At 32.5% G+C, this 13,900-nt stretch overlaps 1 protein-coding gene across 1 annotated transcript; it reads right to left on the bottom strand.

Moving 5' to 3' along the window:
• Positions 1 to 241: 241 nt before the first annotated feature.
• On the bottom strand, positions 242 to 13,236 carry TWF1 (twinfilin actin binding protein 1). Its single transcript, XM_037847334.1, has 9 exons — positions 13,121 to 13,236; positions 11,509 to 11,586; positions 9,216 to 9,394; positions 8,007 to 8,102; positions 6,594 to 6,698; positions 4,764 to 4,889; positions 4,355 to 4,505; positions 4,071 to 4,192; positions 242 to 2,305 (listed from the first exon to the last, which is right to left on the bottom strand). Exons 1-9 carry the CDS (start codon positions 13,143 to 13,145, stop codon positions 2,135 to 2,137), a joined length of 1,053 nt encoding a protein of 350 aa, XP_037703262.1. The 5' UTR covers positions 13,146 to 13,236; the 3' UTR covers positions 242 to 2,134.
• Positions 13,237 to 13,900: the final 664 nt, after the last annotated feature.

The following is a 13,900-nucleotide window of genomic DNA, read 5'->3' as shown; positions in this document are numbered from 1 at the left end:
ATACTCTTGGCTCAGGTTTCTGGCATAATTACCTCAGGTATATTATCAAATATATTTATGTAATAGGTATATGTATATACATTATAAACTAATACTTTACAAATGACTGTAAATCCTTTTTGGACTTAGGTAGGCTAATTAACAAATTGTAACTTGTCACTAAGTGTTAATTATGTGTAATTATTCAAACTTTTTTTTTAAAAAAGGTTATAGTAGAAAACCAACTTGGGACATACAAAACTCAAAGAGAAAAATCTTTATTGTAATATAAAATGCACTTATAAAATGTCCACAGAAGGCATGTAATTCTTTACTGCTATCTAAATTTATCTGGAATACTTTATTCACCATCTAGATTTAGATGATGCCACCTAAAACATTCTGTAAACAATCAGTTATAATCTATAACAAATGCATCACTGATTTTCAGCAATCATTGGCTTAATAATAATTAGTTTAAGACTGTATGATCACATCTATATTCTGGAATGTCCATTTACCTTCTTGTAGTGTAGTGGAATTTAAAAGTGTAATTGCACATGGATGGTGCAGAACATTCACTACTGAATTATTTTATACCCTCATGACAGGTAACATTCTTCCTGACTGCAAATAACAGCTGCAGCTATGGTCTGCAACATAGCTTCAGGCTTCTCAATGCAATAATTTGTGCATATGTCACGTCTAATGAGTGTACCCATGGAACAACTTAAAGTGTTTATCTTGAGTAAAAAAGTGCAACATTACTGTGGATTATTTTGCATGTTTAAATATTATAGTCTGATTATTTGTAAACAAACAAAACCCCACACAAGTAGTTATTTCTACTTTTAAAAAAATCTGTCAACCCATAATTATTCTAATACGCTTTTTTACTTGAACACACATTGAATGTCAGAAAGGTGCATAAACCTTAGATAATAAGGTTTAGAAATGAGTGCTTCATATTTTATACTATGAAATGTACATGTCTGATATTCATTTTATGCAGCATAAGGTTTAGATAAAGAATTTCCAAATCCTGGATCCCTCAGTTCATTTAGAAAACAACTCTTCAAAATTATGGCTCTTGGAGCAGGTTTAGCAGATTAAACATGAAGTGTCTTAGTTCCCTCTATTTCAAGTATCAAAGAAAAATGAGGCTCAACATGTCTCTAGAGTTAAAACTGAAAATGCAATGATATTAAAAAAAACAGTTGTGTGTTTTGAAATAAGATCTAAATTGAATTAAAACAAAATTCTTAAACCAAATTTATAATCTTTGTTAGGATGATAAGTACTTAAACCTTAAAATGATTCTATTAAATCTGAATATTTGTTCTAAAGTGATAAAGAACACATTGTGCCTATAAATATATGGTTTCAGAGGAAAAAGTCAATCTTGATATTTAAAACTTTTTCAACATTTTTGGCTTTAGTTTTGTTTGCTTTAAATATTAAATTTCTATCTGAACATAAATATTTGGTCTCATGGTACTTAAAATTAAGTGACTTTAGATATGGAAAATTTTTAATGCACTATAAAGAGAATTTACTAAGGCTGTTTAAACGTTGTCTTTCAATATCAGAAAATCTGCAGTATAGAAAATATATGGGACCCTTAAGGTTTCAGAGTGAGCTGATCTGACATTTCAACGCCATTTAAAAAAATGTCAAATAGAAAAGACAGCTGCAATAGAGCACTATGTTTTTAAAAACTGCAGACATGATCCCACAATCTGAAAGTTAGCACTGCTCCTCAGAATAAGCAACTTTCCACCTTTTCCTAGGCACAGGAAATTCTGAGCTTAGAAAATAATCTAATCTGGTCCTTAACATATTCACTAAATAGTATGAATATTTTAAGGTATTTCTCGTTTAAGAATTACATGAATCATGTGAAAGTGTTGAATCATCACTCTATGAAAAGTGTGCCAAAATTAAATACTACTATGTTGAACCATTTTCTGGCTTTAACTCAAAAATAGAAATCATTGAATCTTCTATAACATTAATTTTAAAAACACAGAAGTGAAAAGTGCTATTTTTTAAAAATTACAATTTTTCCCTACTTTATATCAACGTGGAATGATTTCAGGTATCCTGTACTAAAAGCTAGACTTTTATAAAACTAGTAATGTTTAATATAATGATTTCAATCAGTAGTTGCTTCAGTTTCAGCTGGACCGCGAATTAGTCTTCGAATTCCTCTTTTTCCTGCAGGACCTTTTGGTTTCGCAAAACTTTGCTTATGAGCATGTTGCTTGGGGTGTACTTCTTCATAAAGGAAGTCTGCAGTCAATTCATCCCCATTATCTATCTCAATCTGTAAAAGAAGAGATTAATAATATAATGTAATATGAAAAAGCACAACATTCAGTTATTTCCTCATGATTAGATTTGGGTGATAAATCTTTGAACAGAGTATCACAGAAATGATGCTGCATTCTTCTCATTGCATCCTATCACAGATAGTACATGATTTCAATTTTTTCCATTACTCATGATGTGCCCTTTAATCATTTGATAAGGGTGGCATTTTTTTCTACTATGAAGCTACTCTTTTTCCATTTGTTTAATAAGTATTGTGGGAGAAACGTCTCTGAAATTATATAAACATCCCCTTCTTCATTAAACTTGTAATTTATTCATTGAAGTATACCTGTGTGATCTCATGGTTTCCTTTTTTATTCAAAGAGTTAGAATCTATTACTCTCATTATTTATTTTCATGCTCAAATTATCCCTGATTTGGCCAGTAAGTGCTTTTGTGTCCTTTTGATTTATGTTCCAGTAAATCTTTCAGCATTTTCTTACTTTTGGGTGTAGATATCCTGGGCTCGTCTTTTACCTCCTTTGACATATACCTAGAATTAGCCATTTATCTGAGGATACCTAGTTCCTTTTAGAGGAAAATGGTATTTGGAAATCAAGATATGGGCTCTAGATCAGCTAATGGCTATTGGGGTATTGCTGCTCCATGGCCCTCTCAGTGGGCAGAGCTGGGAAATATATGTATGTATAGATATTTACATCTACATTTATTTCTACATTAAAAAAAAATACAAACCCTAAAACAAGCAAAACACCAGGTTTGAAGTATGAAATGAAAATGAATGTTCACAAATAAATGCCTAATATCCATTTCACCAAGAAAGAATCAAGCACCATAGTAAGTAGTTTCACTTTCATCTTTTGTGGGGAAGTGGGGCTAAATGAATGGCTTGAATATTTAGCTAAAATCACCTCCTATTTCATTCCCTCTCATTGCTTCAGGTTGAATATATTTAAGAAACATTACTTGTGTCTCCTTTATCACTTGAGCCACTTGAAACCACTCTAGAGCAGGGATTGTCAAACTACAGCCTGTAGGCTGAATCCAGTCCAGGCAAACAATGCTTTTTTACATTTTTAAAGTGTTGTAAAAAATAATAATAATAAAACAAGGACAAACAAATATGCAACAGAGGCCATATGTGACAAAGCCTAAAATATTTACTGTCTGTCCCCTTTGTAGAAAAAGTCAGCTGACTCCCACTGTAAGATATCACGCTAAAGTTATTCTTTGTAACTTAAAATATTTGAAGGGTTCAGTACCTAAAACACTTGACAGTTTTAGAAATGCTCAAGAATAAACCATAGCTTTCTGCATGCCTCATCTGCATTTATGAAAGTGAATTTAAGAAAACTGGTACCTTACTACCAAAATTCAAATGTTTACACATTTTCTTCATTCCCCAACTACTATAAAGATCCTCAACCATTCTATGATTCAGTTATAAATGGAGGCTGTGGTCCTTTATTAATACAAGAGTCTACAAATAATCACAAGTATGTAGTTCTAGTAGCACTTTCCAACAGAACTTTCTGCAATGATAGAAATGTTCTATAAACTCTTGCAATGTCTGTATCTGTAGGAGGAAGGGGTCATGGTAGGCCATCCCTAGGCACCTAGAATACAGGAGATCCTAAGGATTTATGACTTGAACAAAATTTTTTTTCATTTATAAATCACAATACATCACACGCTTCATGGAAAAGACAAGAAAAATCTAGCAAAAACAAAATTTTCAAATATACAGATAAATCTACCTTTCTAATTACATCCATTTGTAGTTGTCGTTCTACAATTTCTAGCAGAGGGCTCTTGCAGCTAGAATACAACATCCGTTCTCTTATACTGCATGTATATCCAGGCATTGAATAAATAAAAACTGTAAGTTAAAATAATAATGAATAAAATTAGAAGCATATCAATTAAAGCAAGTACTAAATATTATAAAACTAAGCCCACTGGACAACAAGTCACTAGGGATATAGTGCTGAAATACTAATAAGCAAACAGAGTAATATGTTACAAACATTACATCATATACCTATGGACTCCAAATAGTCTCCTTCATGGGAATGTTTATACAGAAAGAAGTGATAACGTGCTGAATCTCTGGGAATCCTCTTTGGCAAATCTTTTAGTTCTGTATTTGTTGTGTTGGCCAAAATTATAATTTCATTTTTTATATCTATTTCCTGTCAATAAGAAACAAAATATATTCATTAGAACACATACACAGAATACATAGAAAAATAATAACAAAAAAACTAGGAGACAAGGGACATTACAGTTTTATATTATTTGACTTTTCACAATGAACATAAATCTCTTTTGTAACTTAAAAAAATGAATAAAAAATAATCAGCAAATAAAAAAGCATTCAAAATCCATTAAATATACAAGCCATAAGCTACCAAAAAGAGCGGCCATTTCATAATCATCATGACTCTTACCAACTGCACATAGTTGAGCTGTCTGTTATTCAATTTTTCCAAAGCCTGAAAAGCTTCCTGAGAAATAGGAAATGCTACCCCTTGTAGTGTTTGATGCTTAGTGTCCACACTCACATCAGTTTGTACCTAAATATGATAGGAGATTTAATTTATTGCTAAGGTTTTAGCATTCAGTAATGTCATTTGGCAAAAATAAGAAAATCAAACCCCTATAAAGTGAATATCATTCAACATTTGTCCAATCTAATATTAAAATAAACACTTAAAACACTATGAACTTAAAAAGCAAATTATTTTTCACATTTGTTCATGGTCCTGCTAGCACTTTGTCAACATGCAGAGTGCATGACACACCTTTGTGAAAATGTTGGTAGTTAAGGTTTGAGTGTACAGTGAGGCAGGGAAGGTTGGGCGTTTTGTTTATATGTTTTAGTTTAGCAAAATTTCAGTGAGCCATGTAAGTTCTTTTAAATGTTATCAGGTTTGACTTTTAATCACAAAATTTTACTTGATAAGTATTTATGAACAGGGAGATAAACATACAATACTGTACATAACTTTACTTTGTTCTGCTGGACATAAAATGAAACAAACACCATGCATTGAGTTGAAAGGAAATACGGACACTAAACAAAGACATGACATAGCTCAACAAGTTATACAGCTGCAGAAGTTCCAGAGGTAGAGCTTTCTTTACTAAGAACATGGGTGTGCATGAACTGGAAGGGGGGATGGATACTTGAAGAAAGCTTTCAGTGTATGTGTTTAAAATTTTTAGACTTACTAAATGTTAGCTAATACAAGGTCTCACTGGCAGTGCTGCAACAGATAGTCAAATAGAAATTTTGCTTTAAAAAAATGAATGGAGATTCTACAGCATAAATGTATTGGCTAATGAAAACATCATATGAATGTATGCAAATGCATACCCCAATATGATCCTCTGGGTTCTGATTGCAAGGAATAAAACAAACTATCAAATTTGTAAAAAAAAAAAAAAAAAATTACATAAAAAACCCTACCTACATAACCTGAATTTAAATAATGATAGATCCTTGCTACCATGTTAATATTAAGTAATAGTCAACCACTTTCCTTACTGTTTCCACTATTAGTCTGCTTCTTAGGCTAGTAACTAGCAGTTTCTGCTACTTGTTCTGTAAAATCTCAGTAGAAATATAGCAGCATCGCAACTCATAACTAGAATGGCTACAGAAAAAAAAATTTTTTAATATGATAAACTTTAATATGGCTGACATTTATTGACTAACATGTTAAACAAGTACTCAGATAATCATCTCCATATACATATATCTCCGTCCAATTAGTGTTTCTAGAAGTTAATTTCTAGAGCTTCTAGAAATCTTAAACATCCTACAGCATTTATATTTTATACTCATTAGTCATTACTACTCTCTGAAATAACATAACAAAACTAAAACCAAAACCAAAAACCTGCTTTGGTCAACCTTATTAGAAATAATATGCTTTGTATTTCTACTTTTCCCATTTATTTAGCTTCAAAGTACAAAGTTAAAAACAATTTGTACTCCCAACAGGAAAATTTACTATTCTGACATACATTATGAAGAGAGGATAAACCTATTTAGGAAACTGATATGAAGTTTAATACTCATTTTTAACTTTTTTTTTTCTGAAAACACTTTAACACATAGTCTTGTTAAGTCTCTGTCTCACTAAATCTTGAAATTAAACAGAATAAACCTAAACAATCTCACTTCTTATTCTCTACTTACCTATCAACAGCTATTAAGTATATGTATTTTCAAACACTGAAAATCTTACAAGGGTTTCAAAGCTGTAATTTACCTCATTAATTTTAATTTGTCGTAATTCTTCCTCTGCTGCAGTCAACGGGGCAGGGGAAGATTGTGATAGCAAATATTTTTTATATCCATGTAATGATACATCTTCCTGTAAGCACAGAAATGGACTGTTATCAGTTATTTTCTAGAAGTAAAACTTCAGTAAGGTTACTTTAGGAAAAACAAAGCTATTAATTTAATAGAAAAATATTTTTAGGTGCAAATGAATAGCTTTAAAATTTTACTATCCTTTCTTATTTTCCTTTAATCCTCTATTTTATAAGTTTTAAAACTTTTAAAGGGGATTATCTACTCTTTGTTTCCTAAAGTTTAATAATTACTAAATCTTTTGTAAGTTTGGTGGTGGTGGTGCCAGTGACATGAATACACATGGTCATGCTTCAAGTCTACAGGACAATTATAATTAATTTCCTGGGAAGCCTGCCTATAGTTATTCAATTATCAATATATTCAGATTCTGAATGTAATATTATAATGATTTATGTAATTTAGCTACAATTATTTATAGAAAATGATTATAGTTTTTTATTAAGAGAAAAAAAGACACTGCAAAAGTGGTCTATTTGTCATCATAATTTTGTGGTTTGGAAGACAGACTCCTATATTGAGAAACCAGCCCATCTGGCAATTAATGGTGAACAAGCAATGTATTCCCAGCTGGTCTTGTTTGCTATCCACTGCCTTACCTTACTTTCTGAATCAGAATAAAACCTCTAAAGAAAACACAAAACCTGTTCAAAATATATATTTCAATTATCTTAATTCATGTGTGTAAATGTATGTTGCATATATTTACTATATAAGTTTTGTCACAAAATAAAAGTTCTTTAGTTTAATTTAATAAAATGTATCTTAATCAGCTAATTATCTCAATTAATTAATTGATATTAATTCATCAACCAATTTACCTGCATCAATGTTCTGATTTAAATAGCATAGTTAATGCTTCTACAACATGGGTATAAATGTCCAAGATACCTCAAAATTACCCTTTTTCAAGCAGACTAATTTTTCTGAGCCTATTTCCTCATTCCTAAAATTAAAAAGTTGAGCTAGATGAAGGGGTTGAATTAGGTGATCTTCAAGGTATGTTCCAGTTTATGAAGTCTATGATCTATGGATTAACAAAGGAGATTTCCAATAAATTTTTAAAGAATAAGTATAATGTTTCAATATCACATATTATATATGTCAAATAAGTACAAATGAATGAATTCAAAGTTACATATACATGAGTGTTAACTTATTAAATGTTAACAATATTTCTCTTTTATTCTTATGTATATAGATTTATCAATCAGAATTCATATTATATATTACTTACTCATTACTTAGGAATTCTTTAATCACTTTAATTGGAACATATAGAATACACATAAAAATATAAGTTTTGTACCTTTACTGTTCCAAATACTTCATCTTTAATGTGGCCACCTCCAAACTCCTTCTTTAGAGTTGCTCTTGTTGCTGCATACAACATTTTCTGACGAACCTATTCAGTTTTCAAAGTTTACGTAGTTTACAGATGAAAACATAGCATTACCAAAGAAAGCACCTTTTGAATTTATTAAAATCTCTAAGCACATTAAAAATAAATTGTGATAAAGCTGAATGTAAAATGCTACAATATGTGTATATAAATAACCATGCTTAATCATAAGATGAGCATCTAAGTAGTTATATCAACAGCTATTAAGGTAAGATTTCAATCTATAGCATGTCATTTTTCAAAAAGTTGAAAAATCTAAATTTTAACAAATTCCTCACTTGTCCAAGTCAAAAGTTAAAAAAAAACCTACTACTACTTGATATTTTATTCAAAGCAAACCTAGCTCAGATATTACTAATTAAGCTGTTTAAGAATATTCATGATGTATATAGGGCATATACCATTCTATGAGGGACACAAAGATGAAAAGAAATACAATATATGCTAATATTAAAGACACTACTAGCACCTCCATAAAACTACTAAAGATAACTACCCACCAAGAGAAACAATTTCATAAACTTGCATGGCTGAATCCAATTATTTTTTTCAGATAGGATGTGTGGAATTACAGAGAAAGATGTTCTTTTTAATTATTTTGTTATTTTTTCTACAAGAAACACAGGAATTAATCTTTAAAATACTGGGCAGTGTTCATGTATTAATTTTATCTTTTGTCCTATTTAGCTCATCTACTGACCAAGTTTTCTTAAGAAATAGATGTTTGTATGGTATGTTCATCACTTGAATGGTAGCTATTAGTAATATATTATGAATACTAACAATGTTTAATATGTCCAATTAGTTCTCAGAATTATTACAGTCATCAATCTCAAAGCAGTTGGCTTTTTTCTTAAGAAGCCCATAGTCGCTTATACTTGCCACAGATTTTTAAATTTAAAATCAGTTAACTGTTCTTTTGTTTTCAAGGGTAAGACTTCAAATCTAAACACATTACTGGTGATTGCACATAATTAATCCAAGGACTTTCTCTATGATTGTCCCCTTCTGTGGGAAATGACTATTGCTTCTTAACCTTCGTTTAGTCTAGGAACATTTCAGGAAATAAATTCTTTCTAGCATTTAATGTCAAATGAATTACAAAAAATTACTCACATGAGAATGATCTGGAGACCATGCAATGAATATCCATTCATATCCCTGGGCATTCTGGGAATCTAATCTGAATAATATATAGCATGGTTGTTTGTCCTCCAGGAGGGGTAGAACAAAGGAATCATAATCCTTATCCCAGGAATCTGAAGGTTGACTACATGACCCAATCACAAGTTGCTCTATGGAGAATAATTTTTAAACAGACAGATGAATAGCTTGAAATCCCAAATGGTAGTGTGATTAAAGCATACAACTCTAAACTAATAGATGGTTATTTGCTAATGACCATTATTCACATCAAAAAGTTGAAAGAAAAAAGGTGCAACAGAAAATAATTATGATATAAAGTTAAAAACAGGTAAGAGATTTCATGAATAGTATGGTTACAGTAATGTATAAAAGCACAAGAAAAGAACATACAGAAATGATCAAAATAGTTGAGTTGGATTGTCAAATAATGGATGATTATATTTCTATTTTTCAAAATGTCTACGTTGTTAATTATCAAAAAGATATTTAAATAAATTTACTAACACTCAAAAGTGTAATTTCTGAAATTAACATTGAGTTGTATAGTAAGAAATAGTAAATAAAACCAGGTTTAGCTCCTATTTAGTTGTAATACTACAAGTTAAAAAATTTTCATTGAATCACAAATTGGTACAGCCTCTTTGAGGAGCTATTCTGCAGAATCAAGTTACATTGAAAACATACTGTACATAGAGAATCTCTTGTACATATACAATAACAATAAGCCTGTATGTTCATCAGTAAAGGAATGGATAAATATGTGGCACAGTCATATAAAATTCTATTCATATTTTTAAAAAATTAATGAGCTCCCTAGATATCAAAACTAATTTCAAAAATATTTCTAGAAAAAGGAAAGATGCAGAATAAAATGGTCTCTTGCAGTTTATGTGAATTTTAAAACTCAAAATAGCACTATATATTATTTAGGGATAGATATAAAACACAGATTGCACAAATATAAAAACTAAATATAGCTGCCTCAGGGGAAGGAGGTCAGGAAATGAAACTGGTTAAAAGGGATTTTCTTATATCAGAAAAACACTAATTTTTTTATAAGGCTTGAGCAAATATAAAAAGTGTTAACAGTTATTAATTTCAAGAGAGATTAGGTATTATTATTTATTCTTTGTAATTTCCTTATTTAAAAACTTTTCTCAAAGCAAAAATAAAGTAAAAACAGAAAAAGCAGTGTTTTCCTTCCATAAAGGTGCTAATTAGATAAAAATAAAATAGAAATTAGAACTTATCTTTAATTGGATATCCATTACGTTTCATTTTTTTTAGGTTTCTGTACAATACATTTTTAAAATGCATGGTATTTATAAGAGGAATAAACTTTAACTTTTCCATTTTAAAGAACTGATAGCATTTAAAATTTTTTAATATTTCTAAAATATGCTGCTTTACAGATGTTTATTCCTACTGAATGTAAAAGTTGTAATTCATGTAGAACAACTGCATATTCTACAATCTATTCTGGTATTCCTAATACCTAAGCAGAAATGGAAATCTAATTAGATTTACTTTCAGATTATGAAAGTTATTTTTCCAAAGCAAAATATTTCAAGGTATTTAAGGAAACAAAGCCAACGGAATATTTTAGCACATTCATGTGAAATCAAGTAGTTAAAATATTAATTGTTCAATTTCAAATCTACCACAAGTTTATGGTGTTAAAAGATCCTCCCACCCAACCAGTTTCACTACTTACAGAATTATTTTAAAAGAATCAATTTCTACTTTGTTACAGTCTAAGAACTTTCCCAAAATAACAAGAAAGAGTAATCATTTCTGTAGCTTATGCTGCAATCAGGTGGAGGAAATGGAAGATACTGAAATCCTTTGTTCCTACTTCAAAACAAACTTCACTGAATAATGAGTAACAAGTATTTATTTTTTGGATAATCACCATTTTACTGATTTCATTCCAGAGATGGGAGCACCGACAGTAGAAACAGATTGTGGTCCAAAAACTAAGACACAAAAGTAAAAGACGAAAATAACATGCTGAAAAACAACATCTTTCTGTTTCCCTGATAGTCAGATACTCAATTCAGAAGGAAAGCAGCGGCCAGTAGGGACAGTCCAAAGTCTGGCATCAGGATCCAAGTTACCTAAAGGCTGATAAGTTTACAAATAGCAAGCTTTGAACTTGAATCACATTAATTAATGGTTCAAATGTCTGACAAAGACTTAGAAGTTTAAAAATATGGCACCTAATAATTTAAGGAAAAACAATATTTTAAAATGTTTAACCAACCATTTTCAATAGATATTTTCAGAAGTCTGTATTTTCCATTTCTTGCTCTGGCAAAGATATCTTTAACATCTTCACTAGCTGTGGAAAAAGATATAAAAAAGTAAACCTAATTTTGAACATATATATTTTCTTTTGCTACCTAAATGATGGAATGAATTACAAAACAAAGTAAAAAATCTTTGAGTATGTAGCATCCTCTTATTACCAGTAATTTAAGTTAAAACTTGAAAACATAACATAGTAAAGAAAAAGAAAAACAAGTATATTTTAAAGTATATTAATATTAATTCTAATCTGGTTTAGCTAAGTAATTCCATAGCAGAAATGACACTGGAGTGAATTTATTTAAGTTTCTCGAACCCAAAAATAAACAAATTACAAGTTTCACTTGTTTGAAAATGTTAGAAATTTACTTTCATTCACTTTGTTCAATTCAACTGCTTTCATTAAATTTATGATACACAGACACCTCCTGTATTACTTCATTTTCTCAATTTTCCCACTGAAAACAGTAAATACCAGATATCCTAACCTGATCAAAGATAGTCAATAAAATGCATTTACTTCTATACTTCTGGTTATATTTTTCTAACGTGTATTTCTCAAAAAGCTGGAGTAAACTCACAGATCAAATATATGTTTGATAACCTAATCCTTGTGTTCCTATTAAAGCTTCAATTTCATCTTTCGCTAACTATTGACTATTATTTAAGTAGTGCTTGTTATAAAGTTTAAGCTTGCAAGTTCACTAATTACATATTTAAATGTCGAAATCAACCAAATAACAATGCTTTTAGGCTTGAGATACTTATTTTGCTGTGGGATGTTGGGAGTAGGGGCGGTTATCAAAGACCCTTTAGGAACAAAATACGCAATTTAAAGTGTTAACCTGGAGGAAGACTCATTTTGTATTAATCGGAACAGTTTAGGTTTATATTAGAACGCGTTAAGTGACTGCGAGTAACCCGTAATACACTTTTTGATTCTAACGAGGTGACCGCGTCCAGACTGCCCATTTTCAAACCAGGAAATATAATTGCACATTCAGCTGCTTGCACGGGATGATTAAACGCAGCCACATAGATCAGACTTTTCGGTTTCCTTGGGGAGTACACTGGTAGGATTTCTCAGAACATAATTCTGTTTCCATTTACGGAGAGGATGCGGAAGAGTTTGGGAAGCAACCTGACTGATATGGAAAAGGTTCTGGTACCTCCTTTGGACCGTGAAAACGAGAACACCCCAAAAGAAGCCCCTGTGGTCTCCAATGATCCAGCTCTTCCCTGACTAAAAGGGGGAAAGTTGGGCTAATATCAGGAACCGTGAAGGGCACGCCCCCTTCACCCAGTCCGCCTGGAAGACAAATTTCCTTCACTCCTCTGAATTTCGTGTCCGTCGGCTACGTGGCGGCGATCGGGCCGGGACTGGGAGGGACACAGGCCGGGAGCGCCCGGGAAACTGGAGTGCTGAGAGGTGCAGAGGCCCCGCTAGCCCCACGTCCCCGAATCCCCGCGCTCTGGCTCGACTCCAGCTCTACCCTTCCCTCAGCCCTCCCGGATCGCCCGGGGCCTCCGGGAGCCCTTTACCCACGTGCCGCGCTGAACGCCGTTACCTTGGATGCCGGTCTGGTGGGACATGGCGGCAGCCGCGGGCTCCGGGATCCGCCACTGACTGCAGCCAGCGGCCCCGGCCGGCGGTTCCAGGAAGTGGAGGCTCCTCTGCCGGCCTCCGCGCGTCATCTACCCGCGACCGGCGTCCGCCCTGCCCCGCCCATCTGTTGACGCCATTCTCCAGCGCCCCCGCCGCCCCTGCTTCTACTGTCAGTCTCCCGGCGTGGGGGGCGGTGAGGCGCAGTTTTCTGCCCCGACGTTTGAACCACTTTTCCCTCTCCACCAGACGGAAACGCAACGGATAGCGTAGGACACTTAATGCTCTGGTGTTTGCCTCCATCGACCCTGCCAGCACCGCCATTCGCTGCTTTAGCAAAAGGATGCTGGAAAACAGAAATGACAGTGTTGTCGAGCACACATTTTCAGCTTAAAATAAAAAGTTCACAACATCCTTCTTGGTTTACTCTTCCCGAAACGAATTCAATTTAACGTAAAGGGACGAGAAGAGCAACTGACTTGAGTGATTCATTCTTCTCTGGTTAATTCAACCATTTCGAACTATGATATTCCTCCGCTTTAGGGTTGCTTTTTATTTTTTAATCAAGTAATTATTCGAAATTCACTCGAGTGCATTTGTAAGTCAGATAGCAGATATTATTAAAAATTATATTCCCTACATTTAGAAACATGTGTTCACTTCCTGCAAGTAATTTTAGTAGTTATTTTTGTGCTTCATTTTCTATCACTCCTAGATTAGAATTTCCTGGATGGAAAACTGAGTC

Source organism: Choloepus didactylus, chromosome 8, assembly GCF_015220235.1.
Source record: "Choloepus didactylus isolate mChoDid1 chromosome 8, mChoDid1.pri, whole genome shotgun sequence".
NCBI classification, from domain to species: Eukaryota; Metazoa; Chordata; class Mammalia; order Pilosa; family Megalonychidae; genus Choloepus; species Choloepus didactylus.
The sequence above is the reverse complement of the archived record's forward strand: the minus strand, read 5'-3'. Positions and strand labels throughout refer to the sequence as shown.